General features: G+C 46.2%; 1 protein-coding gene across 4 annotated transcripts; it reads right to left on the bottom strand.

Moving 5' to 3' along the window:
• Positions 1 to 118: 118 nt before the first annotated feature.
• GABRP (gamma-aminobutyric acid type A receptor subunit pi) lies at positions 119 to 27,797 on the bottom strand. Of its 4 annotated transcripts, XM_050312563.1 has the most exons (12): positions 27,780 to 27,797; positions 25,133 to 25,352; positions 24,974 to 25,033; positions 13,271 to 13,360; positions 12,033 to 12,145; positions 9,887 to 9,954; positions 8,040 to 8,257; positions 7,150 to 7,232; positions 4,850 to 4,987; positions 3,663 to 3,815; positions 2,960 to 3,153; positions 119 to 2,047 (listed from the first exon to the last, which is right to left on the bottom strand). In XM_050312563.1, the coding sequence occupies exons 3-12, from the start codon at positions 24,991 to 24,993 to the stop codon at positions 1,733 to 1,735; spliced, it is 1,392 nt and encodes a 463-aa protein (XP_050168520.1). In that variant the 5' UTR covers positions 24,994 to 25,033; positions 25,133 to 25,352; positions 27,780 to 27,797; the 3' UTR covers positions 119 to 1,732. The 4 variants fall into 4 exon arrangements, with proteins under 4 accessions (XP_050168520.1, XP_050168521.1, XP_050168523.1 ...); XM_050312564.1 differs by lacking the exon at positions 27,780 to 27,797 and having other exon boundaries at positions 12,033 to 12,142; positions 25,133 to 25,637; XM_050312566.1 differs by lacking the exons at positions 24,974 to 25,033; positions 25,133 to 25,352; positions 27,780 to 27,797 and adding an exon at positions 21,792 to 22,613.

Here is a 27,797-nt window from a genome sequence, read left to right as displayed (position 1 = left end):
TTTTGTTAACATTAATATTTGGTGGTTGGAGCACATTAGGGCATTTTAGTTGTGTTTTAAAGAAAGAATCTGATACAGAAAAAAGGTAATGATTTTTTTAATAGAGGATCTCTCTGGGGGATTGTGTTCATATCACAAACATTCACTTTATTACATTTTATGGAATGGACTTTAAATGCCAGTATATACAAGACAACATTTCATTATTGGAGTTTGTGTTTATTCACTTGCCATTGTCAGTCTGTTCCCCTTTGTTTTCTCGTGCTGCTTTTTGTAAAAGCTGTGATTTATGAATATGAGGTTTAGATCCCTCACAATATAGTGCAGTGAAGTGGTTCAATAAAAAGTTATTAAAGTAAAAAATCTATAGTTTTGTGTGCTCTGCCCACCTTGTGGAGGAACCCCCAGTAAGAGATTCTTACACTAAGCAAACACTGCTAAGACTGTAATAAAAGCTGCCTGCTGAGAGGCCTCACTGTGCTGAATGGTGGCCATTGCAGGCAGTTCCAGTCCTGCCAGTATAACTCCAGGATTACCCCCTCCCAGTTCTGAGAGTAGCATGGTCCATTCAGGGGGGAATCTGCCATAAAATGTTAATTTTATAACCAGGAAATAAAGACTTCCAGTAGCCTTAAGCTGCACAGTACCAAATGGGACATAACTGTGTGTGTGCCACATTTAATTTACCTGTAAAAGAAAGCTCTGGGTCCTGCTGATTGCGGGATAAACAAAGCTGACCTTGGGTAGTTTCCAGAGCCCACTTAGAATCTGAATTTCTGCAAAAAGGGAACACTTTTCCAGCCCAAAATAGAGAGTGAAAGGGTGATTTAGACTGCCCACCCTCAGCCCACGCCTGTTTTTCACCCAGCAGCACTGACTTGCCACAGCTGCACAGCCACATAAAAGAGGGGGTGACAAATGGGCCACTCGAGCCTACGGCTGGCAAGAAAGGAGAGAGCTGCTGATAGCAGTGAAAGCTGAAGGAAAAACTCTCCAGGATGAAAAACAATGTGTGAGGAAGACATGGAAGGTGGTTGGTAGAATCTGTTCAACTGCAGCACAGCAGGAGGGCTATAAGAGCTGGGTTACCAAACGGCTTTGCTGCCTCTATTTTGCGTTCCCAAATCTCTGAAAACAAAAGGATCACCTCAGCGAGTGGCAGGTGTTAGAAGCACTGAGGCACACCACAGCCAGCAGCAGGGCAATCCCCAGCCTGGCACTGCGTGTCCCCAGGAAGCACCAGGCCCAGGAACATCCCTGAGCACACAGCACACAGCACACAGAGTGCTGATGCGCTCCGGCTCTCACCGCAACACAGCAGCTATTGAGGAAGCGATCACAGCCCCTCTGTTATCTCTGGCAAACAAAGAATAGCAGCTATAATCCCACACATCCTCTTGGTGATCTAAACTTGAAGATTCCAGCCTGCTGCCAGGCTACTAGAATAATTCTGCCACTTGTAGCGGTCTGTCAGTGCAGTCCTTGCACGCCCATCTCCGGCCAGGTGAGGTGCTGGAATGAAACACAGGTACGAGCACAGGGGCCCAGCACAGCCACCCAGCTGAGCAGCTGCTGTCCAGAGTCAGTGTTGATCCTGCACACCTCACACAGTCTGGGTACCCCAGGACACAAGCATTTTGTCCACGCTGAATTCACTGATGTTAGATACCTGGACACCCATCGGCTCGACTCCTTTCCTGCTGAAGCAGGAGAATGAAGCAACTACTTTCTACTAAAAATAGAGATAGTAAGCCCAATAAAACACATTGACCAGCATAAAAAACAAAGGGAAAAGCAATTTGGAGTAGTGGTCCACATTGCCAGGGTTCTGAATTGTGAAATAACCAATAATCCTGTGCATTTTGTTCCTCAAGACGCATTTGATTTTCTCATGACTTTTCATAGCCAGGTCACTGCAGTTAACATTATCACTGGAAATCTCAATGCTCGTGAAGCTGATTTGCTGTTTATAGCTGGTGATGGAATTGTTGAGGATGTTAGTGATGTTGACTTCTTCCATTTCTTTAGTGAGCTCATTTGCTGGCCCCTAGGAAACGAGAGTGCACAGTTAAAGTCTGTCTTTTCCTGCAGAGGAAGGAAACCATAAGGATAAAGATAAAAGAGTGGTCATATGTGGTCATCCACTCTAACACACCTTTCAGCTGCTCCCCATTTTTAGGAGGGCCTGAGGTCCCAGAGAGGGCTGTATTTCCACCACTGTATTTCTAGAGGTATTTTTAGACCTTGAGCAAGTCTTACTCTGTCACTGAGCAACCTAACATGCATCTCCTCCTGGACATCCATCTCTTCGTGTCTGTGCAGTAACTTAGTGGCTGGGGAACTCAGCATTGAAGTGGGAAACCTCTTTTCCCCCTGACAGGATTTGGGTCCTTGATGACTGCTGGACTTGATGTCAGCTAGACATAGCTGACTGATTTCTCACACTAAAGCAGAGCATTTGAACAATTCACTCTCTCAGTCCCAAGAATGTGGTGGGACTGATGTTTGGTAGTGTCTTCTGGGAAGGGAGGAAGAAGGGTTCATCTTTCCTTTGTAAAAAAAGAGCAAAGTACCTTCCTAATCAGAGTTACTCCATAGGAGAGCAAAGAGGTGTGTTACACTGGGTCTTCTGTTCTGCATTTTGAAAGGAGCAGAGGTGCCTCATGCTCACATGAGCTCAGGGCCACAGACCCAATTCCAGTGGCAGGCCAAAGTGCCCTCCTGAATGTGGTCTGATGAACCCAAAATGACTGTCAGCTGAGGCTGCTGCTCATGAGTCTGTCAGAGACACAGTGCTCAAGAGCTATTCACGTGCTTGCTGCACACAGAAATAAAGATTTAGTGCCATTTAGGAGAAGCCAGTGTTAATGTATCTGTAACAGGAACACCATTTGTCTTATTCAGTTAATGGAGAACCAATTGCTGTCAATCCAAGTTCTCTGGGCTTATCAGACCTTACCTCTTGAGGTACCTTAGCTGCACACTTTTGTGATGAGCTGTAGTGAGCCACTGCATATTCCACAAGGGCACCAAAGATGAAGCTGAAGCAGATGCCAAGATAAACATCAATGGCCTTAATGAAACAGTTGGTTTTTGAAAGTGAACTCCGTGAGCCGATCATCAGAGTCGTCATGGAAAGCACTGTTGTAACTCCTGGGAAAGCAGAAAAAGAGATACCTTCTCTTGTGGACTCTTTGGAAAAGTCCTGGCCTACCCTTCTGCTCATGTTGTTGCTCGCATCACTTCTTACCAAATCCAAATCATCCATAACAGTCACTGTCATGCTTTAGTAGCACTAGCTACAAGCTCCACACAGGCTCTCCCTGCTGTTGACAACTTGGCTCCAATAAGCACTTGGCTCTCTTCTTTTTCTGGCCTTCAGTAAAAAATTCCCCCATCCTGCGCCCTCCAAAGCACACCACAAAGAATGTGTGCTCTGTTCTCTACTCTCTGCTGTGAATCTCCTGGGAACCTTGGCAGATGGACATGTGTTCCTGCTGCAGCACATCCTCCATGCTAACCCAACTCTGCCCCAAGCAACAGCAGAAGGTGAGTAGACTATTTATCCCTGAGCAGAGAGCTCAAGAAAAGGACCTTCTACCCAACCTTCAGAGGCTGCCCTGCCTGCTTTAGTCATCTCCATTCCTCAGGCAATAACTCACCAATGCAGGTTCTTGCAGGCACTGAGTCCAATGTGATCCAAAAAGAAACCCAGGACAACATGACGAGCAGAGTGGAGGGCACATAGGTCTCCAAAATGAAGTAAAGCACATTTCTTCTCAGCTCAAACTGTAGTATCAGGCGTGGGTACCTGCCTGATCATGAAAGGAAGAAACTCAGCCAACATGAGATTCCCAAGGACACCTGAAGTAAAACTGGAACAGCCCAGCACCAGCCCTGGGGGATGGAGCTCAGCAGAGCCACACCACGATCGAGGCCCTGCTTACACCTCAGGGGGCTTACTGAGCCAACACATCCCCCACGAGAGGACCCACAGCACTGACAGGACAGGGACACCCAACAAGGCAGGGTTTGCAAAGGGGCTCCTGGGCTTCAGCCCCAATGGAAACAATTTACACCAGTGCCTTAACAGGGAGCAGAGCAGGGCTGGTGCTGTCACCTGTTCTCTCACACTCAGCACAGTGCACTGTTCCCAACACCTGCTCTGAAGGGGCATTGCCGAGTTCAGCCTTATCTGATGGCTGAGAAACAGACAAAACATTTGCCTCTCGTTTTCAGCAGGCTCTGGCTCACATCCCAAAGCATCCCAGTACTGTATCATCACAAGGAATTAGATACCCTGTCTTCATTAGTAATTCATAGTCTTTGGTAACTGTATCTTTTTCTGCTCAAAAAAATTCAGTCAATTTTTTAAAATCAATTATTTGTAAATATTGACATAAGGGTTCTGGGGCTGGATCAGTAGTGTTTTCAGGATGTAGTTCTGCTGTTTAAACAATAGCTCCCTTTGAAATGTAGAAACAAAGTCTGTGTTGTTCATGGGCCGTGTACACAACAAAAGAACAAAACACTGTTATTTTTAAAACCTGGTAATTCTAAGGGAGTTTTGCCCCCTTTTCACAGTGTCTGTGATTGGAGAGAAGAGTATTTACACTGATAACAAGAAAGACATTGAATTCTGATGTACAAAGAGATGTTATTCCATCATGATAGAATTGTAATTTACAAACTAAAGTATATTTTAAAAGTTAATTTTACTCCCAGTTACTGTAAACATTGCTCTCCCCAGTATTTATAGAAAGAAGGGAGAGGGTTTCTTCCAGCACGTGTGGAGATGTGATGGGAAATACCCAAGAGCTTTCCTTGCCTTTTTCTTCCCCAGCTTTACCTGTCTCCTGCTGTGAGGTGGAGACCAGGGTGTGGTAACGCTGCACCGTGTACTGAGAGAGCCGCAGCTTCTCCATGCCATGGACGGAGTCGTTTCCTCTCAGCCACGTGAAGGTGACATCGTTTTCGTCATAGCCCCCTAAGGAGAACACAGAGACCTGTCTGACTGTGGTTTAGCCTGTAAAAGCCTGGCTGCTGCCCTGCTCTGTGTCCTGAGGGGGAACAGAACGTGATGCAGGCACTGCAGGCTGGACAAAGGCCCTCTGAGCCGCGTCAGACCACGGGTGGACCTTGGCTGGGCTCTCATTTTGTCTGTTAGTCCAGATTTCAACAGGAACACGTGCCTCTGGGAATGACACACAACATGCAAGACTGCAGAGAATCTGTTTCAATCCTTTCCTGGGATTTCAATCCTTACCCTTAAATGGGGTTATTCCTGATTTAAAGATAATCTATTGCTGTCATGCACAGCTTGATTACGTGCAGCAGGATTAAACACCAGCAATTAACCCTCAAACGTAGTCTCTTCAGTCCGAGAGGAGAGCAGGAGATACACAGAGGTTAAAAATAGTGACTTCAGATCCCATTGAGCCCCTTACCAAGGAGCAGAAGCATATTTCACTGAATCACCTATTCAAGTGCCTAAAAATAGGAGAAAATGCATTTTCAGTCAGTCAGAAGCTTAGAGCTGACACTGCTATGTGGTTATGAACTAGGTTCCTTTGACTGGATATACATTGTCCAGAAAACTTGCTCATAAAGACAACTTTTCCTACAAATCATTCCTCCTATCCCTAAAGGCATTAACTTACTGATGGCATTTAGGTAACACCAAATGCCTGCCTCCAAAGCAGTGGGACTCCCTCTATACCACACGAGTAAGTACTTCCAGGAATGTAAGTGATGCCATAACCTCAGGTTGGATCAAGGGATACCTCAGCTCTGAGAGATAAAGCTTGTACTGAGTCACCAGCTTGGCATTCTCTTCAAAAATTTCACTTAATTTAGGAAACAAGCCCATCAGTCTCACTGATGTCATTATTTTATTGAGAGTCTTTCTTTGAGACCATGTGTAAGGATGCTGTGATTGTGGTAATAACCTACTCGTCCTGGTAGAAGGAATCAGATGCAGTCGCAGCTCTGTTTCCATCTAATTGTGTTTTCTTATTAGACACAAATTACCAGAGCTTGAGCGTGATAAACTCCTAAATTAGGTGTCCAGAGTATGAATCCCTGAGTAGAATCCTAAGCATGTGACTTTTCTAAGTTTCTAAGTGGTTTTATAAATCGTGGTTACTCAGGAAAATTTTATAATAAATGATAGATTGTTGTTAATTCATCTGGCGTGTATTTAAATAGCATTATTTCTGGGCACTTATCCTAATGAAATCTCCAGTGGGCAATGTGTATGTAATTTCATTGGAATTATACAGCAACTGAACATGATGTAGGACCCAATCACTTTTAAACCAGGCCCAAACAAGCTCCGCTTTAGCAGAAGAGGCCAATCATTATTATTTCAGGAGCTGTGCTTCCTAATAAAGTTAACCATGGTGAACTAATACGATTTTAATGTGAAAATAATATGTGCTTCCCTAGGTGCTTCGTGCTGCAACCCCAGAAGTTAAAAAGCTGGTCTTTCCAGTGCTGAGAGGTTTGGTTTCGTGCCATGAAGCAGGAGGCGAAGCCTGCTCGTCGTGGAGCTTCACATCCCACAGCAGCACTGAGCTGGCTGAGCTCCAGGGTGACAACCCTGCAGTGGCCTAAATGTTCCTGGAGCCTTTCTCAGCCAGCATTGCCACAGATGAGCTTTTAATCTCATTGAGAGCACAACTCGCTGACAATTCCTTTTCTTGAGACTTCCCAGTCAGAGACTCCTCTGCTGATGAGGGTGCTAGTACCTAAAAATGTGAGAGGTTGTTCCTTGCTGTACCCCATCCCACGCACTTACCTCACAAGTTAGTTTTGAGGAAGCTGTGTGTTCAAAAGGAACCAAATTTGGAAAACCAGCCAATATTACTGCAACTTTTCTGTGCAAAATTGAAATATCCGCACTTCAATAAAAATATGCATTATTGTCACTCTTTTTGCATAGTCTGCACAGTGACAGAAGTTCTCTGGACTGTGGATTTTAAAACAAACATTTGAAAATTGATGATGCAAAAGTTGTTTATTTTGGACACTAGTATCTGCAGGACTAAAACTCTACTCCAAAAAGCCGCTGTGATGAATCTAAATATTCAAGATACACAGTTATTTACGAATAAACAAATTTAGAGTTTTCTAGAATGTTACACTTACAGCTTTCTAGCTGCAGTCGGCATGTTTGTGTGTCCATGGGGTATTTTGACAGGTCCATGTTACAGGCAACAGTAGTAGTGATTCTGTAGGAGGAGAAAGAACTCTGAAAGTTGCAACAAAAGCATGTAATGAAACAGCTGTTTCACATAGCAAACTGGATCACAAAGACTCTGCTCTGGAATTAGGCCTATGAAAGGAATGAACTCAGAGCATGTGCTCTCTGCAGCCACTCTGATGAAAATGGAACCCAAGCAGGAATTTTGCTTTGCTCTGGTGGGAGATTTGGTGTAGACTCACATTTTTTTCTGGTGCTTACAGCTTGCACATCACCCCTTATGGCATGAGGCACTTTAACTAACGGCACACATACTCTGCCTTGCTCTGGTGGGGAGGTAAATGAGTTTTACTTTGCAGTTGAGGTAACTGGGACCTAGTTGCTGTGAGCTAAGCAGACAGAGCACTGTAGGAACAACACAACTGCAGAGCACATTCCTGCAGTACACAGACATACACAGTTTCTGGTAAAAAACAGAAGTCATTGCTACATGGCACTGGATGAACAAACAGTTTCCCACTATCAGTTAAACTTCTGCTGTTATGATGTCCTCCTTCCTTTCCTCCCCTGCCTCCACCTGACTTGACTTTCCTTGGGTGCCACCGAAACTTGTGAGCTTTCTGAGTGGGCACAACGTGCAGGACACGTCACATACCGTGATGAGAAATCCCGATCCTTGACTGGCATTTCCAGGAGGCCAGAACAGGGAGAAATGGGTTGGAAGAGTATGGTCACAGTAGGCTCATTGACCCGTGGCAGCTGGTGTCTGCTGCTGCCCAGTGTGACTCTGGAAACCTATTCTGACCTGTCAGCCCTGCAGCACAGGCTGACTCACCTCAGGGCGTACAGGATGGTGCCGTTGGAGAACAGCCTGATGAGGCGGTTGCCCACGGTGACGTCGTGCAGGAAGGACCTCTTGGACTCCACGATGTAGGTGTCTGGCACCCAGAGCAGCTCCACCAGGCGAGCATCCAGCGTGAAGCTCTTGTTGCCGTGGAAGACCAGCCGGGGGTCCGTCCAGCGCTGCCGCAGGGAGATGGTAGCGGTGTAATCCTGGGGAGAGAGCAGAGCCTGTGAGGAGGAATGTCCAGACACCAGCACAGTTGTATTTATTCTGTAATATTTGTAAAATACTATATTCTAAGGGGGTGGTGGTGGTGTTTGAGGATTAAAGATTATACTTATAGCACTTTTTAAAAAAAAATAAACAATTACTCTGACTGATATTTTTTGTGTTAATTTTGCAGGTAAGGAAGCAGATGGGAAATACACACTTGAGGCCACCCAGCAAGTCGTTGACATTACAGGTAAGTCGTTGTCTAGAGCTGGGAAATTCCACACGCACCAGAAATATGATCATGAAAGACACACTGGCACTGGAGGAAAAAAGATAAGTGAATCCAACCTGTTACTTCATTGAGGTCTTAAAAAAGCCCCCCAAAAAGGAAAAAAACTAAACTGGTACCTTTTCTTTCAATAGGAGTTTTGAATCTAAGGACACTGGGATTAACTTGTGTTCAGCCTGCCAAAATCGACCTGCAGTGACTGGAGCATTTTCACAGAGCCTCAGCAGAAAGGAATAAGCAGCACCCTCTCAGCTCTGAAGCTGATGCTTTGCTGAACCTTCTGGACCTACACAGGCACTGCTGGACTATTTCACTTCCATCCTTACAGTCCAAGTAAATACAACCAGCAATGCCTTTTATTTTCAGAACATCTCTGTCACAGACAGACCAGCACTGCTCTTGTGTTAGCAGCCTGAAGTCACTGTTTCACCACAGAGCTACTTCCTGGCTCTGGAAGATGAAGCAGCTCTGCTTTATTCCATCTCTAATTTTTAAAATGCACTAAGGATTTAAGGAATATTAGTGTTAGCTTTTGCAACTTTTTAAATTACACTCTTGGCCTGTGATGGAAGAAAAAAAAGTCAACATGTTGTTATGGCTTTCAATACAGGGAGTTATAGTAGTGACAAAAGTGAAGAATCCTGGTTGATTTTCCAGCTTTGAGCAAGACACAGAGTGAGCCTCTGCAATATTTCCCATATGGTCAAAGAAATTTAGGTGGATCATCCAGAAAAACTCCAGAACATGGTCTATTTTACAAGGCACTTCAATTAAGTTCGAGGTTATGTGAATAATTGATTTTGTTGGTTCTGCTCCTTCCCCAAAATTAATACCTTTAGCAAAGTTAAAATATTTTATTTAGTGAACTTGTTTACTTTGTTGGGAGGAGGTAAAAAACCATAATTGGCGGTGGTGGTGGTCTTGAAAATGCAGAAATGAAGTTTTGATTTTAGTCAGTGCCAGCACATCCAACAGAGCCCATCCCTGTCCCACACAAAGGGCTCCTTCGTGGAGGAAAGGTAAGGGAGAGGAAATGCCCCACAGTATTGATTTTTTCCATTTCCAAGGGGCCTGATTTCCAGGAGGTGCTGAATTTTTGACCAGTAGGACCTTTGGAGCCACTTCTATTTACTTGCAAGCCCACATTACTATGGCATCTACACAGTCTGCAGTCATAAATGAGCCAGCCCTGTTTTCATCACCCCTCTGAAAGTGGTCAATAGCCCAGAACAGCAAAGTAGCTTCAATGTGACCATTTCTGTGGTCACAGAACACAGGCCAAGTCTCTCAGGCAGGTCCCACTCTTATCTCATAAAATAAAAACTCTTTCACTCACCATGTTGCTCTCGGATATGCTGGAAATACTCGCAATGTCCAGGCTCATTGCAATTTGAACAGGTTTTCCTGTGGAGGGAAAGAAATGCCTTAGAGAGAAAGGAAGTGTGAAAGGCACAGTGAAGCCACTCAGGATGTTGTGCAGAGTGGGCACTGCCCCCCGCCTCAAACCACAGAGTCCCCAAGGCTCTGATGCAGTTTCAGAGCATCAGGCTCACAAATGACATGATCCAAAATACAGGTGTCACTGTTTGGGAGCTGGAGTTCTGTTCTGGTGCTGGTAGCAGAGGGCAAATACCCACCAGCACCACCTGTGAAGCTGAGCAGGTTTGGATCAGCAGCGTTTCAGTGCCATTTGTGGGTGTCTGGGCAGCCAGGGCCACTTTGTCCCTTGCTTCCCAGCCCGCATTTCTCCCAGGGTATTTCTCCCAGCTCTCCCCACGCTCGGGCAGCGACGGGAGGCACAGAAATGATTCCCGAGAACAGGCACTGCCCACGACCCGCAACCCCATCAGCCTTTGCCTCTTGTTAGTCACGACCCGACTGCTGTATTTGCAAACCAAGTTTCATCACTCAAGTCCTGGATCTGGGAGGTGACACCGACTGCTGAGATCCACCGCGAGAGGGCGGCTCCGCCCGGGAAGCGCCGGGAACGGACCGGGAATAACCGGGAACCACCCGGGAAACGCTGGGAATCCCCGGGAACCGCTGGGAATCCCCGGGAACCGCTGGGAATCCCCGGGAATGAGCGGGAACAGCCGGAGCCAGCAGCGGCCCCGCAGAGGGAAACGCTGCAGCAGCGCAGAGACACGAACTGTCCCTTAGGTTGTGCCTTGGTTTGTCTGATCCCGGGTGGGATCGGGGGCTCCGAGCAGGGCTTTCCAAGACGTGCCTCTGCCTAAGTGGCAACACAGCAGTGCCTTTTCCTCGTGGGATGGCTAAAACTCAATTTCATCGTCTAAGTGACGCTTAGGAACGTCCACGGGTCACAATTTCTAAATCGCTTTCCAGGTGGCTTTGGGTTTGTTTGTTTGTTTGTTTGTTTGTTTGAAGCTGTTCCAAAATACGTTTCATTTGCAAAGGATGTATTTTTTTTAAAGTAGGTGTCATTCGTGTCCTCTGTCATGCCCAGCCCAGTTCCTGACCACGGGTTAGATCTGTGAGGACTCAGATCTCTGGAGGAGGTGACATCAGAGCCCTGGCCATTTTTTTAAAACATCTGCCATAGATGCAGCTGATCTCCAATATATCATGGAGAAGCATCTGTTCACTGGCGTGACAGGAGTTGAAGGAGCTTTACTAGTCAGTCCAGGCATAACAAGATGGTAAATTCTGTATTGTCCCAGACATTTATTACCATGGTCAGAAAATGGAAGGAGCTCAGTAGCAGCAGGTCAGGCTACGAGGGGAAACATCCAAGGCCTTGTAAAAGCTGACAGGAAATTTTTCTGACAAGCAGAGTTGCATTAGTGGGTTCTGGCAGAAAACCAAAATTAATAGAAATAAAAAATGGTCATAGCTGTTTTTTAAACTTTCATTGATATTTTTCAGAGGCTGAATGTCATTCTGAGAAACCTTTTACTTGGTGTGATTACAGCACTCACCTGGCAGGTGGGAGACCTGACACCAAAATGGGTCAATAGCCTCAGGTAAGTTCGTAAATGCCTGCCTGCTCCCAACTCTCCAAAGGCTCACCAGGGTTTAAAGCACATTTGTATCTCAGTGGGAAGAAAAGTCAATATTCCTGGCAAGAAGAGTGCCTTTGTTCCTCTATAGCTGCAATCTACTAAATAGCTGTACATGACCAGCTGTAAAGCAGAAAATCAAAGGCTCAGGCTCTAAACAAAAGCTTGTACAATTAGAACAGAATTTGGTTACTTGGTCAGGTCTTTCCTAGAGATGTTGCAGTTTATAAATTCCCTGCTCTCAGCCTCACAGATGGACGTGTTCTCAAGCCCCACACCTACCTGCACCAGCTATTCAACAACAGTGGATGCTCAGGAAGGAAGGGCAGCCCTGGCCACCACCTAATATGAAAGAAACACAACCTTTCAAGCTGCAGCATCCTAAAGCAAGCTGGAAGCATCCCCTGCACACCAGCCTTGCAGGCTGTTCCTGAAACGCTCCCGTGCGTGGAGCCAACGTACCACCAAAGTAGGGCCGCAGGTATTTGTTGTATCCCACGGTGAGGTTCTCAAATCCAGGCAGGGATGTTGTGTCGCTGCTGTGCGAGCTGGGTACGTGGCCCAGGGAGCCCCTGCTGGGGACACAAATACGAGCTGTGATGCGTGGGCTGGGCACATCTGGTGTGCAGCTGCAGCTGCGTTTCCAGCTTGTGCTCGGACAAGCAAACAAACTGCATAAAATAGTTACTAAAAACAAGTAGATAATTGAAATTACAAGCACCTGCTCACACTGTTACCTGGGCTGAATAATTAGCACCTTGAAGAGGTGGGAAAATGGCAAACTGCCTCAGCTTATAGCTACAGATTTTACACACAGTACCTTAAGGCCCTTCCTAAAATATCACAGAGATATCAAGCAAAGTCTATAGATCACAGGTCTTAACAATAACCCCCAATTTCCCCTTCCCACTCCTTCTTGTACAGTCATTTCTTTTTCCCTTCTGCTTAGGACAACCTGAGACAAATCTTACTGCCCAAGAGCTCCTCCTCCCTAATCTCCAGTGTCCTAAAGAAGCCTCACCCTCAGATGTGAGTGTCAGACAGTCCCCACAGCTACTGTCAGGACTAACACTGGGAGAGGAAAGGTGGAGCACTGTGAGCTTCCCAGACACCCAGAGAGCTTCGTGGGCAGTGCAGTTTGTAACTGCTTTGGGCAGGGCAGGAGGAGGTGTGGGAGGCAGAGCCTTTGCCACTCCCAGTCTCAGGACCCCTGCTCTGGGCAGGAAGCAGCCATGGGTTTACTCACAGCTCTTACCAGTGTTTTTTCTTCTGTTCCCTTCAAAGCTGGGTTAATAGGCCTTGTAGCTGCAGGTTCTAAGGCCACACAGGGGCTCACAGCAGAACTGAACCAGTTTTTGCACATTTTATACACTAAGAATTAAAAGAAATTTGGGACTTGTAGGTCCAAGGATGGTAATAACAGAGTTGGGAGCCCGGGGTGGGGGGGTGGGGGGGGGGCATTTCCAGCAAAAACCTACAAACTGTGCACTGGTTCTGAACAAGCAAATCAGGGGTTGCACCAGTAATGGACATATTGTGGTTTAGGGACCTGTGCAGGTTTCTCTTTTCTATGCCACATCCCTTCCTGCATCCTTTGGATGGGCTGGATAACTGGAAGCATAGTTTCCTTTTGGCCCACATTATTTATGTGAAACATAATTCAAATGTTCTCTGTAAAACAAAACAAACCTTCCACTTACCTTTGGGTTGGAAGGAAAAGACACAGACCAAAGAAGGACAAATATCTGCAGAACATCTCCAGAGATTGTTTCTGTGGTTGCTCTGCTTGTCTGTGAAGCAGAAAAGAAAGGCAAGGTTTTGTGGTTTAAGAAAAACTATTTTAAAGGAAGGGGACACGGAAAAGAAATGCTGCACAGTCAAAACCATCACTTTATGAGTTTAATATTCCTGATACACAATGGTTCCTGCCCTTTTTCCTGGTTAGTGTCATTTTTCAGCACATTCTGTCTTAACACCACATAAAAGACCCTGGTGATAGCTCAGGTCCTGAATCCCTTGACAAATTTTAGCCCCTCTTCTATCAGTATGGGATGGCCATTAGAAGGTGTTGAGAATGGCACTGTGGGAAGGGATTTATTAAGTAGGAAAATGTTTGGGAGGGTTCCCAGAGCAGTCAGACTCCAAAGGCCAGGTGAAATCCTGCCCACAGAGGACAGTTTCAGCATCTTTTAGTCCCAGGCTCCACTAACCAGCTACACAGAAGTGCTGTAACTCTGTGCTCCATTAACTGTACCTGGGATAGATCCATGCTATTAACAGTAATGCTGCCAAGTCACTCAGCCTGCAGTACAGCATGAAATCATTTCACTTCAAATGGGTTTCGTTGACTTTTCTGGGAGTGGAACCAAGTCTTGGCTTCTGGCCTGAGATTCCATGGGCTCATGCTGGCCTTGGAGCAGGTGCCACGGTGGGCAGCTCTGAGCTCTGCACTGCTCCACTCTGATTTTTTGCTCCCAGTTTGAAGTGCTGCTCCAATCACACACCTTTCCTTCAGACCCAGTGCCTCTCTCATCACACAGGGCAATTAGGGCCTCAGCTTCCATCCTGGCTGCTCCATAATTACCCAAATATCAGGCATTTTCTGCTTGGGTTAGATTCTCCCTGTGGCAGCTGCCCACAGCCCAGAGGACACTCTGGCTCCTCAGCTGGAGGCACAGCTCTAGTGCTGTGTCACAGAGCTCCAGAAAATAACAATATTGACCATTCAGAGCCAGCAAAACCACCTGAACATTCAAGCACCACAAATGCAGGGTATCCCAGTAGAGAAAGGGTGCTTTTTTTCAAACCAAAATATGCTCTAATACTTGTCCAACATCTGAATTCCTAACAAGGCTTTGCACTTTCAGGGCATTCTTTGAACACGGTATTCAGATGTTTCCAGATGCTATCTAGTGCTCCTCATTATAATGTGATGATGCAGGGCTAGAGAGAGAATTATTTACCCACTTACAGCAATGTCAGACCACACTTCTGATGGGAAAGAAGGAGGATTAGTCCAGGTAGTTTAAAGAGTAAATTCTAGAAAGAAGTGAATTTTACAAATTAGACTTCAGCTGAAAAGTTTGGCTTTGCCATGGCTGCCTGGTGGCTGCCCTGCCCTGTGCTGTGCTGTGCTGGGCTTCCTTTGGCCACTGACAGGAACATAATAATTGCCACATAAAATTACAAAACGATGGGGGAGGCACAAAGCATCACACACTCTGGAATCAGACTTCGCTGGCTCTGCCAAATTGTCACTTCCAGCTCAAAATATTTGTCTGTCTAGAAGAGGTTTTGAGTGTTTTAAGACAGATATAATGTCTCTCTTTTTTTAAAGTTTCTTTTTTTTCAGGCTGGGCAAAGGCAACTGTGAGCAATTGTCTGATCCTGAAAGACAACTGCTTTGGGAAAGTGCATGGGCAGAGGATTCTGTAAGGAAAGGTTCCTGGCATGACAGCTGCTGTGAAAGATCAGGTATACTGATGATATATTATGAAGGCTGTTCAAATTTTTAAATTTTGACCCCACAAATCACTAGATCAGCTGAAAATTAAGGTCTTTAAAATGATCTAGCCTCTTAATTTCCTCAATTTTGAACTTATTTTTGAAATACTTTTCCTTTAAACTTTAAAGCTTGTTCTTCCAAGAAAAAAGAATAATTACTATTTTTTACAATTTTTGAATGCTGAATATTTATTTTGGCAGGCCAGAAGAAAATCCAGAATGACTACAAGGAAAAGAACTGAGTTAACAGGAAAACATTTTTGTACCTTTTGATGCAAGCACTCTTACTGGAAACGTTAGTTACTTGACATTAAAATAAATTCAGAAAAAACAAAACCCATTATTACAGAACTGCATTGCTGGTGGGATCCTGTCACATATCAACAGATATGTGAGGTCCTTGGCTGGTCAGAACAAAAGGGAACACTGGAAGCTGGTGGAGGTAAAGGAAGTGGGAGAACCTGGAAACAGCATCTGCACCCATAGGTTGGTAACACTGAGACTGTTTCTGGTCTTCGACCTTCAAAAATCTCCTTTCATGCCTATAATATTTTCTGACTAAAACAAGCTATTGAGAAAAGACTTCCAGTGTGTGAAATAAGAGAAGGTAAACCAAAGCACATAATTTGGGGTTGAAAGGAATGTCTCATGTTGACTTAAGTCTTACATGCATTTGTATTCTGTCAAAACCTCAGAAAGCTTCTACTTTGGTTGGACACTTTTTCTGCCCTTCTGGTTTCCCTGTCTGGGAAAACATAAACTCAACCAGGTTCTTTAAGAACTTGACCAATCCTAGAAGATCATTATTTGGCCAATTTTTGCCTGGAAGAGCAGGAGGTGCGTTCCAGAGCAGACACTGTGGCAGCCCAGGCCCCAGCAAGGCAGGTGCTGGCTGTGGCAGGGTGACCCCAGTGCTGAGAGCTGCCTGCCCAGGGACAGACACCAACTGCTTCATTCTGCTATTTGCTTTTTTTTTTTTCAGTAGCCCTGAGTGGTTATCTGGAATCACGGACCACTAAAAAGGTGAATTCGTGGTACTTGCAGAAATCCTTCAAGACCCTGTGTGAACTTCCGTTCTCGGTAAAAAATAGATTCTTTCCATCCATGTCACTGTCATTACATCACATGAAAAATGACCTGTCCATTCCAGGAGCAGCAGGCACGGCTGAGGTGAGCCCTGCTGTGTTGGGGCACAGCTACCTCAGCACTGTGCAGGACTATCTGGCAGGTGACAGGAGCAGCCCATTGGCACCCCAGAGGTGTCCCAGGCTATGTGAGACAAACAAACACCAGGTCACTTGCAGATACAGAGCCCACTCCTTGTTTCATACCTGCTGGTACCGTGAGTGGTACGTGCATTCACATCCATACCCTTTACACATAGTATGGGAGGGGGAGACCCTGGCCTGTTATTTATGACACCCCATGAACCACACACCTGATTCCCCTCTTATTTGTGCCAATGAAAGCCAGAAGCAACTCCAACATACATGGGTTTACATAGAACTGGATTCAGCCCTTATGTAAGGAAGTTAAAACCAGGCCTGGGTTTATGTTTTCAAGATATAAACTCTCATCCTTCAAGCTGCTCATAGGAAGTGGCAGTTTATGCTCACATCTGCTCCTCCAACATGGTACACAGGCCTGCTGCAGCTTGCAGCCTGAATTCCTGAAATACACACAGAAAGTCCTAAATTCTATATAAAAAAAAGAAGATTTCTGAGATTTACTTACGTGAAATGAATTCTCGCTCCAAAACGTCAAGTTTGGCTTCTAGTTGGTCAATTTGTTAAAGTTGAAAACATACAATGTACATTAAATTTATACATAATTACAATTTTATACAGAAATCTGGCATGCTCCAGGCAGCTCTTTTCTCCTGCTCTAGATAACTTAAGTCTAATCTAAACTTGCCTGCAATTGTCACTCTCCCGTGGCTGCAGATCCCCGAGCTCAGATGGGCAGTGCCTTCAGGTTCAGTCAGCTGGCAAACCTGACCTCTCCCAAAAGGCAGATAGATCAGATCACAGCCCAGCCACGCTGCTTTCTATGATTTTGCTGCTCTCTCCTTGCCAACCCTGTGACTGTAACCCTATATATGCAGTCCCTCCCACCCCCGCAGTTCTGCTCCCTGCGGCTCATCCATTGTACGTGTGCAAGTGTTTGATGTGAGATGTAATTACACTTGTTCAAGATTACCTTGTGCTCAAGATTAATTCCCTCACAGGGCATGAAGGGGTGTTCCCTGAGCGCCTCCAAACTGTACGTGGAAAGGAGAGGATAACAACTATGGGTACAAGGATCTTTACTAAAAGTGCTCTGCTCAGCTCTGGGTGTGCTAGAGGAGGAAATGGGAAATAAAAGGTATTATTACAGGAAGATTCTCATGTAAACTGAATTTGGAAAGAATGAATTAGTGTATTATTTTTAAAGTGAATGGAATAGAGGGACAGAAAGATAAAGGAACACGTAGAGAAAATACTTCAGACATCTGATTATTCTCACATTGTATCAGACCAGGGGCACGGTCGATTCACCAAAAGGCTACAGCAAACACATGGCCACAAAGTCCTCAGTGAACATGTGGACTTTTTTCTTCCAGTTTTCCAGGTAACGGGTAAATGTAAAATAAACTGTGCAGATGCAGTGGGTAATTTGGGATTACTTTGCTTGGCCATCTTTGGTGGCCCTGACAAAGGGAGCCAGTTTCCCTTGCAGCCCTGTGCTGGGAGGATTTTGCCCCGTGCGTGGCAGCCACACCCGTGGGGGTGTTCAGCAATGAATTAATTTAGCTGAGCAGTTGCTACGTGCCCTGGCCCAGCCCTGCAGCAGGAAAAGCAGCAGGGACTCGCTGACCTCTCTGAGGAGGAAAGGACTGATGGACAGGAGCGCTTTATTTTGTCTCCACTCTGGCTGAGCACGGGAGGGAGGGCTGTGTGTGCGTGGGCAGCGCCCTGCCCAGGAGGGGAAAGGACCCGACGGGGCTGAAGGGAGAGAGTGAGGGTGAGCGGAGCTGCCAGTGACGCGTTAATTGAAGGTTTGACAACGTGCTGACAAATGAGCACGTGAAGAAAAAACAGGAGATGGGGCCTCGAGGAGCGCAGTTCAGACGTGATCATCCATCTTACACATCTATTAGTCTGAGTTTCTGCAGGGCAGTGAAACAATCCTCTCCACAGAAATTTTTAGGGGTAAACCACCCACGTAATGTCTCGAGTACCTCCCTATCCCACTTTTACCCAGTACATTTATTTTGACCTTGCAAGCAGCACAGTGAAAGCTGCACTGCAGCTGCATGTCCTTCAACACCAACATTCATTTTTCCTCAATGAAGAATCAGTATAAACAATAAGCCATGCACATAGAAACACAAAGCTCCAGCATTTGATGGGTCAGAATGGAGCTTTTAGAATTTAGCTTCTACCTATTGCATTAAGAGGTATAACTTATACAGGAGTAAATAAAACCCTATACTGAAAGCCAGTGAACACATCCACAGCAGGCCACTGCAGCTTAGTGCGAACAATTTACATTTCTTTACAACACCTGTAACGCTGTCACAGTGCTTTGGCATGGCAGGATTACCTGGCTGTATGACTGGCAGCCCAGTCCCCCTGTGCCCGTTCCCTGGGTGACCTTACAGCTGCAAAGAGCTCGTCACACCAACAGAGTCACTCCTGGACAAGAGTTAGAAGCAGACACAGTACTGAAAAGCTGTGATTGACTTGTCCCACAGCAGTTGCCACTAAGACACTGGATTTGAATCCAAGTGCCCCACATGCTGTTTGCCTCTGCTTTGCTCCTTGTGCACAGGGGCTGTGTGCTGGTGTCCCAGGGGCAGAGCTGTGGCCCAACACAGCCACCCTCAGATGGTCTCAGTTGTCACTCAGGTTCCTGCAGTCAGTGCTTCCCACCAACTGGGTGCCTCTGAGGGGTATAAGAAAACCTAAAGCTAGTCCACCCAAAATACCAGACAGGAGATGACAGCTCTGAAGCCACCTTGGTATCCTTTCAGGTTTGTCAGATCTTGCCAACAGTTTGTCAGCAGCTTCACAGCTCACGCTGTCCCCCATCCTTGGCCATGGCACTGTCACATGGGGTAGTTCAGTGCTGAGTTCAGTATCCTCAGCCTGGGCTTAGAGGGTCTGAACATGCCCTGGCCAGCTCTGCCTGGGCCTCAGTGGTCCTGCCATCCCTTCCCTGAGACAGGCTTTTCTGAAAGATATTTCATCTGGATTGGTTTCCAAGTTACTTTGTTCTTAAAGGCCATTCAGCACCATGTTTCTTAGTGCAATGTAGGATTTAATACAGCAGTAAAACAAGCAAGAATTTTTTTTTTGTTTGGAATTGTCCTCTTTTTAAATAAGTCATGAAACAGCAGAAATGTTCCCAACAGAAATGTTCTCAACAGAGAAATTAAGATACTCGGAGGTCAAGTTATTTGTCTCTTATCATCAGTAATAGATTATCTGGCAAGATGGACAAGCCTCCTGCAGGACACATGGCAAGACCTCCTCACTCAGATCATACCCAAACTCATCTCCTCGCTCAGATCACACCCAATCTCACATCTCTGCAGGAAGTCCTAGTGGGCAGCAGCGTTGCCATCCACACGGAGGCACCGCTGTCTTCCCCCAGGGTGCAGAGCAGCACCACCCTCCAGGTGTGCACTGAGTTATTTTCCCTCCACACTCCATTGACACCCATTGCCCCAGGCCCTGGGCCCCCTCCCTGCCTGCCAAGCACCAGCTTCATTTAAAGCTAATCCTTCACACAATCAACCATCAATAACTGCTAACCTACTCTCTAAAAGACACAGATCAATTGACAGGGTATTATAACCCCTTAAAATATTAATGCCCTATCAGGGAGACAATTGCACTGGGCCTAGGGACTCCTCCACTATTAGAAATTATGCCTCAACCTTAAATAAATTAACTCAATAAATGTCTTACCATGAATACAAATTCCTGCTTAGGGCTTGCAAATAAAATGATTTAGAGCTGTTCTCCGAGGAAAGATGAGGTGTTTAAACTTGCAAAAGAGGAAGGGCTACCATATTCATTAGTCTTTTGTTTTAAATGGACTGCTTTGTTTTAAACTCAAGGCATCTCTTTAGGAAGGGAGGGGGAGGTATCTGGAAAACTATTACACATTCTTACCCTGGGCTGCACAGTTTCAGGTCTGCAAAGCCACAGATAATTGCTCCAAACTCCAGAGGCAGCTCCTCAGGCAGGGGTGCCCAGCATAGTTGGTACCACATCCCTGCAGGACACGAGGAGGAGCAGGATGGTGGCCCTGCTGACAGGACATATCTGTGATGACAGGAGGTGGGCACAGGCCACCAGTTCCAAGAAACTTCATCTGGATCCTCGAGGCTGGAGGGAGCCATTCTGCCCTGCCCTGAGGTTGAATTTTGATGAAGAGGAGCTCTTTACTCGCTGCCGGCATTAGGAAGGCACCGGGACTCCATAAAGCTTCAACCTCAGCAGGTGTTTGTCATTTCAACAGAACACAAGACAGGCACAGCCCAGTCATCATCCCACACCCCTGTCCTGACATTTACCCTCTCCATGCTAAAGGAAAAGCCACACCAACACGTTTAATGAGAGCTGAATCTCAAACCAAAGGCCACAGATGTTGCAAGAAGAGCATCACAGTTTTGCATTCTTTTACAGATCTCTGAGCTTACAAGCTGAATCCAGAGCAACAGCACAGCAATATCTGGGCTTGCCATTAGGTGTGCTCCCATGATTTACATTTACAGATTTGGAGATGTTCCAGACACACACACACACAGGCACAGAACCTGTTCTGGTACCAGTGCCTCATTTCAGAAGGTGACTGTCTCAGGTAAGCACAGCCTGTTGAGCTCCATCTGTCCTTCTGCAGATAAAAATCAACAGGAATACCACAGGGAAGACAAAGTCTGTCTTTTTTTGTGCTCAGGTATTGATTTAATGAGATTTTGCATTTTGATAACCTGTTGTTTGCTGGTTAAGAGTTCACATGACTTTCTTGGCCCTGACTTAAGAACATCAGAGCATACCTCAAAGTGGATGCAATGTTTCTGGTTTTTACTTTTCTGTTTGTACATACGTGAACAATTCAGCCCTGAGCTGCAAGACACACATAAAGTACACAATTCAGGATGAAAAAACACAGCCATACTGATTCCACTTGACTGAAACAAAGAGGTTTGTAGAAGAGACTGTAGATTCAGCTTACTTCTTTTGCCTTCGTGGAGCTCCCGTGCTCCCCAAAGACCCCCACAGCCCTGCGACCGAGAGCCCACCGTGGTGCCTGTGCTGCCGTGGGCACCTTGGGCATCTGCTGACACCATTTCCCAACTGCTGCTCCTCAGCAACCTCCCACCTGCCCCAGTTTGCCCTCAGCCCTCACATTTACCAGCGTGTGCAGCCACCAGCCCCACGTGCTGGCCCTAGTGACCAACACTCATCCACGGGCAACCCACGCAGACACCCCAGCCATCAGCACAGGGCTGTGTTACATTTAGGGCCGCTGAGCTCTTCAGATGAGCAGAAAGCGCACCTGGGGAGCAATAATGAGTTTGAAAGCAATGTGGTAGAAAGCAGGGTTAGAGCATTGCCTTGCCAGCCCTGACAGCAGGCTGCAGCCTCGTGGCTTCTTGGGAGGGCAGCAGCAGGTGACCACCACCTCCAAGCCCCTGCTGCCACCCCCTCCTGCCCCTGGCACCTCTGGGTCCCTGCTCTGTCTCCAGCCACTGCCAGGCTCGGCTCCGCCACGCTGCAGCCGGTGATGATCCTCGCTGGGGCCGGATAATGCTCTGGGAGATTATTCCTTGATAGGCTGGTCTCTGTGCTAGCACAGGGCCACAGAGGGAGAAACACATTATCAGCTCTGATCTGGCTTCACAGCCCGCTTGCTGCTTTGCTTCTGCCTCTCAAAAGCAGAATTAATTGCTGGGCTAGAAAAAGCAGATAAATCAATCAGTTCACAGCGCATTTATTTTCTGTAGCTGTGAGCTGGGCTCCTGGCAGCTCAAAACAGCAGCAACAACCACTTGTGCTACAAGGAGAGGTAAAGGTGGGACTCTTGCCAAAGACTACCCCAGCTATAGGCAGAGCAAGGTGGGGGCACAGCCCCAGCAGCGACCTGAAGCCAAATGCCACCACACCAGCAGCATTCCTGCCCCATTTCAGCATTTATGGTGACTGCCAAGCCAGACCACTGCATAACTCATCTTTCTAGATTTTCCAAAATAAATGCCTGAAAGACTTGCTAGAAAGAGGAGGCAGGAAACTGACACTGTGAGAGAAGAAATGCCATTTTATACTGTAGACTTATTTACAGCAAACTCTGAGACTTGACAACGGTGTCTACAGCAACAGAGAAAATAAACCACTCAGTTGTTGCCAGTATGCTCTTTTTGGGTGAAGTGATAAAGCAAACACAGACCTCAAACCAGACATGGACTGCACCAGGAATCACTTTTGGTCTGTGCTTTCCCACCCAAGGCCCCGGTCCCAGCCCTGGCTGCAGTGCAGGTCAGCAGCCATCAGCCTCGGCTGAGGCCTTTGCCAGGGAAGGTGTAAACCTGGGGAGTGACCCTTCCTCCTTCCCTTCCCTTCCCCATGTGCCCCATGGGAGCAGAACAGGACATACCAACACCCTTGGTGTACACCTCCTCCCCACATCATCTCTGCTGTTTTCTCCTGCAGTCAGAAAGGGACTTTGATGCAGCAGGTACCACCCACAGCTTAAACCCCGGAGCTATGAGAGATACCATTAGTGGGGTTCTGTTTTTTCCTGTTGTTTATGCGGTAGAGCCAACACAGCAATTTTTTCTCCCCATAATTTAAAGTGCATTTAATTGCTTAACTGGAAACCAAGCACACACAGAGAGCCCTGTTGTCCCTGCACCTCAAATGCCATCCTGGCTGTCCATGGGAGGGCAGGAGCACAGCAGGAACCTGATACCAGAACCCAAACAACATTTCAAGCAAGAGCAAAAGTTTTGAACTAACTGGTACTAACTAACCAGTCATGCTTTTTTCCAATCTGAAACCTCCCTTAATTACTCCATTATGACGTTACCTGTTACAACCTGAAAACATTTTGTCTGTGTGCACATCATCACCCAGTGCTCATGCCTAGCCTCTTGTACAGCTTTTTAACTTCGTTTTAAAGATAAAGAATACACTTTGAATGTAAAAAAAAAGATTGGTTTAACTGCTCCTCTTGTCAGATATAGGAATGAATTTGGGAACGCACAGTTAATTGGACACTCAGTTTTCAGTACACAGTGTTTCGTTATTATCTCAGATTAATGCACAGATGGGGTTTAATCTTTGGCCAGAGCTCTTACCTGATATGATGTCATTCCTTCTTGCTCCCTAACTTCTTAAATAAATATTTCATGCATACAAGTGCCTTCAGCTGTCAAAATCTGGATGTTTTAACTGCAGTAGATCAGAATCTATTGGAAATAATTGCATATTTTTATGTTAATAAGATGGAATACAGTCCAAGACAGCAGATCAGATCAAGATGTACTCATTAGATGAGCTGCAGTAAGAACTAGTTCCTAGTTTGCATGTTCAAGAGATGGAAAGTTATCTCTGTTGGTAGTGCCTGGTTTTTGGAACTGTTTTGAACACCACAAGCATAAAAAGCTTAACAAAAAGACCTTTTTTTTTTTATTTTCCTTTCCCTCCAAGGTACCTAGGCCTGTGTTGTTATATTGTTCCGTCGGGGGGAGGGCAGTATTTTAAAGGAAAAAAAAAGCCAAAACACTTGGATGAACACTTTAAATTACTACCTAAGTGCTTTATGCTCCTCTGCAAGTGAGATGGCACTGCCCAGTGGGACCCAACCCCTGTGGCACAGCAGTGTCCCCACTGAAGCAGCCACAGTGCCTTGGAAGGGGAGGATGCATCAGGGACCTCCACACCTCTCTGCATCTCATCAAGCACTGCAGCAATATACCCAATCCCAAATCCTTTGAGTTGTCATTTTGTCCTGAACAGTCACAGAGAGCTGACAGGGGCACATCCCAGTGTTTGGCTGCTGAGGTGGCCAGGTGATGGTTATAAGACAACACTTTCTATTATTATTTTCACTATTTCAGAACAGTGATTCTTGCTGAGGAGTTCTGGCTCGTGGGAGATCTTACCTTCATGTTATTCCCATGGGAGATGTGCTCTACCAGCACGTGAGTAAAAGAGAGCAGATAAATGCCTTACCTGAAGATCCTGCCCCCTGTTACAGGTGAACCCCAGTCCCAAAGCTGCTCAGCTGAGGAGCTCCAGCACAGCAGGCTTGGGAGATGCTCTTTGGAGAAAATCACTCAGGTACAGGCTTGTCAGCTGCACTGAGCCCAGGTGAGTGTGAGATCTGCACTGGAAAACACCTTTCTGAAAAGCTTCCTTACAGGAGTAAGCATTTCCTGCTTTGGGGTGAAATAAAAGCAGGTGGAAAAACCACCCTGAGGTTTGCATGGGCTTAGCTCTGTGGAACTTATAGAACAGTGGTGGTGGATTTGCCAGTTCTTGTTACCTAGCATGGGTTAAGGCTTAATAGTCTTGAAAATGCCTCAGCAATAGGCAACGTAGTAAATAAACATATTTTGTGTTTAAAAATAGTCTCGACTGTTGTTAAAAGGGGTTAAGCAATGTTTTTTTCCTGTATCAGCACAACAGAGCAGTGCAGACAAAGGAAAAGGGTGACTGCCTCTACTCTGGGAATGAGGAAATACTGTTTTACCTCATTTACTGCGGTCTGAGGTGAAACATTAACTCAGCTGTGAGCTCTGATGGGATGTAAATAGCCCGAACAAAAACATTGCTGCACTTTCTTTTGAGGGCATTAACGGAGAAGTCTTCAAAAAGAAGTTTGAATGATATCACAACACACACCTTTCATTTTCCTGAAGCATTCACTGAAATGTTTCCCTTTGGAGCAGATTGTTTTGAGCACTGTAGAAATAAGGAGAAGGAAAGACATTTTATAGGACTGAGGCTTCCCAAAAGACTGTGAAAATATTTTAAAGAGATATAAAGAAATTGCCAACTTACCCTCAGTTTTGCATTTCAAAGGATGGAAAAGGTCTGAGCAGCATATCCACAGTTCAGCTGGTGCTCCCTGCACAGATCCCTGCCCTCTGTGTGTGAGAGAGCTGGCACTGGCCTCCCAGAGGTGGGCTGGACCCAGATTGATGCCAGACTGGACAGCTGGGATAGAGCAGGTTTCAAGCCACTCCTCAGGGTCATCCTTGATCTTGATCTTGATCTTGACCTAAGTCAGGGTCATAAACCTGTCTACCAGGGAATGCACACATGAAACTAAAAGGGAATTCATAAAAAAGGAGGAAGAAATCTGATATTTTCACTCATGATTATTTAGTTTGTGTTTGCTAAAGCACCTTCAGCCCTGGCACAAATAAAATAAGCAAAAATCATTTAAATACTTGTGAACTGATGGAGAACATGCCCTTGGGTATAAGGCTGATAACTATCTGACAGAGACAAAATGTTTGGTGTCCTCAAAGGCCCTATAGCCTATTTATTGCTACATCTGCGGTCACATCAGACCATCACACACCTCTGAAGAAGTCATCTGGTGTCTGGAAAAGTACTGACTAGGAAGTCCCCGTGGTACCAAGATGCCCTGGCAGAACCCCAGTGCAATTATCACAGGGAATTTGCAGGTCAGGGCCATATCTCTGCCTGCCAGTGAATGTATGCACTGTCTCAGGAGGAGATCCCAGTGAGAAGGAATAGAACTCATGTGCCACTTTGGCCTTGCTCTCGGAGGGAAGGAATAGCTCATGCAGTTATTTACAGTTTGCTTCTGTGCTGCATCCAAGTAGTGGGTTCACCATTCACATAACAATGGCTAATGGTAGAAGTTCCACCCCCAGCCCCCCCAGATGTGCTCTGCAGCTTTGGTTTCAGCCTGGCAACCCTGGTGAACTGCACTCACCATCCAGAGCTGCCAGCTGGCAGCACAGGGTGAGAAGGACAAGTGACAGCAGCGTCCCCAGCAGCGTCCCCAGCCGCTCCCAGGGGTGGCTCAGGTGCCACCCTGGCTGGGGCCAGCTGGGTCTCTGCAGAGTTTGTGATAAACCTGCTTTGGGGAAACTGATTTTCTCTGAGAACACTGCACACTCTACCCTGTGATGTCCCACAAAACACACTCTAGAGACAGAAAGCTGATGCCACATCACATTTGCAATGGAAAATGTAAGCCTAATAAAGATGGATACATGGGGACCCCCTTTCTTCTAGTTGAATTTCATTAACATTTTGAGCAGTGCTGAGCAAACCTCATGGCTTTTTGTTTTCTGTTTGCCAGGCAGGGACTGTACAGGGCACAGCCAGCAAACCATTTTCACTGGAGACTCCTTTCCTAGTACTCCAGACTCCCTGATCTCCAAATGTCTTGTAGCAGCCTGTATAGCCTGTGACTGTAGAATTTGTTACATCATCCTTATGTTCCTTACATCCATATGTTAGACATATAATGACAATACTGGCTGTTTTTCCCAGCTCCATGCAGGAAATGAGGAGCACTTGGAGGTGTCTGGAGCCATTCCTCATGGAAGTCTCAGACCCTTTGCTTCTTCCTGTGCTGGTACTCCAAAATCTGAAGGGCAGTTTTCCTCTGGGTTAATTCAGGACTCTGCAGGTGCAGTGGGTTGGAAGCTGGCTGAGGGTTTGAGAGCTGCAGAGCTGCCTCTCCTCGAGACCATTGAAGAAACCTGCCCAGCCAGGACCCAGGTGCCACAGAGCAGGGTGCTAAAAATACCTCGAGTGCAACCACAGACCAGCCAAACAGTGTGATAGCCCCCTCTTTGTCAAGTGCTAAAACCCCCCAAAAATGCCAGCACAGGGAACAGGTCTGACCAGCTTTGTCACATTTTTGTGTTTTCTCTGCTCTCTAACCACAGTCCCAGGCAGGGTTTTGTCTGTCCCTTCCAGACCCTGACAGTGCCATGAGGCACCTCTGGCTCTTTCCCCAGGTGAGCTCCAGCACACTGCTGTAAACATTCTCCAAACCCCCTCAACGGGGCATCTTCTTATTCCATGGACTTACCCTTGTAGGATAGGAATAGCTGATGCACAGGGACTCATCTAGTGTGTGAAAGACTAACTTAGTTACCAACTCTGTCAAAATTTCCTCCTGGCTCTCCTCAGCTCCACCAGGACGGTGGGCACGAGGCAGCTCCCCCAGGGCTCTGCAGTCACACACAGGGGCTGGCCAGGTGCTCACACAGGGTCAGCACAGAGCTCCCCCTGGAACAGTAAATCCACACCAGAGTGAAGCTGCAGTAAAGGAACAGCACCTCTCTGAGCATGACTTTTACTGCATCTAAAATTACCTGCAGGTCTCTGCAGTGTCACATCCATTTCTGCACTGATCTCTTTGGGCCTTGCTGAGTGGGGCTGCTTGAGCCCTGGAATATCCTCCTCACAAGCTGGAATGAGATTTCTGTTCCAAATGGGGACTGAAAGTGCTTGCAGAAAAGGGAATTTTCAAGTTCTGAAATTCTGCTTTTGGACTTTGAAGCTGCCAAAATCTACACCACATATTCCCATTTTTTAATTGATGATATACACTAAATATTCACTGCTAGACATAAATTAAAAGCTTAAATATTAAAATAAAATTGTTTTATTGGTGAAATCACTACAAGGTATTGCTGAGATAGAAATCTCTTACCTTCCTTGCATTTCAAAG

The sequence above is a fragment of the Myiozetetes cayanensis genome, unplaced genomic scaffold (assembly GCF_022539395.1).
Source record: "Myiozetetes cayanensis isolate MyiCay16 unplaced genomic scaffold, myiCay2020 scf17, whole genome shotgun sequence".
NCBI classification, from domain to species: domain Eukaryota; kingdom Metazoa; phylum Chordata; class Aves; order Passeriformes; family Tyrannidae; genus Myiozetetes; species Myiozetetes cayanensis.
Note: the sequence above shows the minus strand (reverse complement) of the source record. Positions and strands in the feature narration are given on the sequence as shown.

Excerpts from the sequence above, each read along its gene's own strand:
- GABRP (XM_050312563.1), bottom strand. The coding sequence starts at position 24,993 with ATGCTTCAGGAAAATGAAAG. Across the intron at positions 8,258-9,886 it reads GCATATCCGAGAGCAACATG|GATTACACCGCTACCATCTC; the intron begins GTGAGTGAAAGA and ends CTCTCTCCCCAG. Across the intron at positions 3,154-3,662 it reads GCCTGCAAGAACCTGCATTG|GAGTTACAACAGTGCTTTCC; the intron begins GTGAGTTATTGC and ends CTGCTTTCCCAG.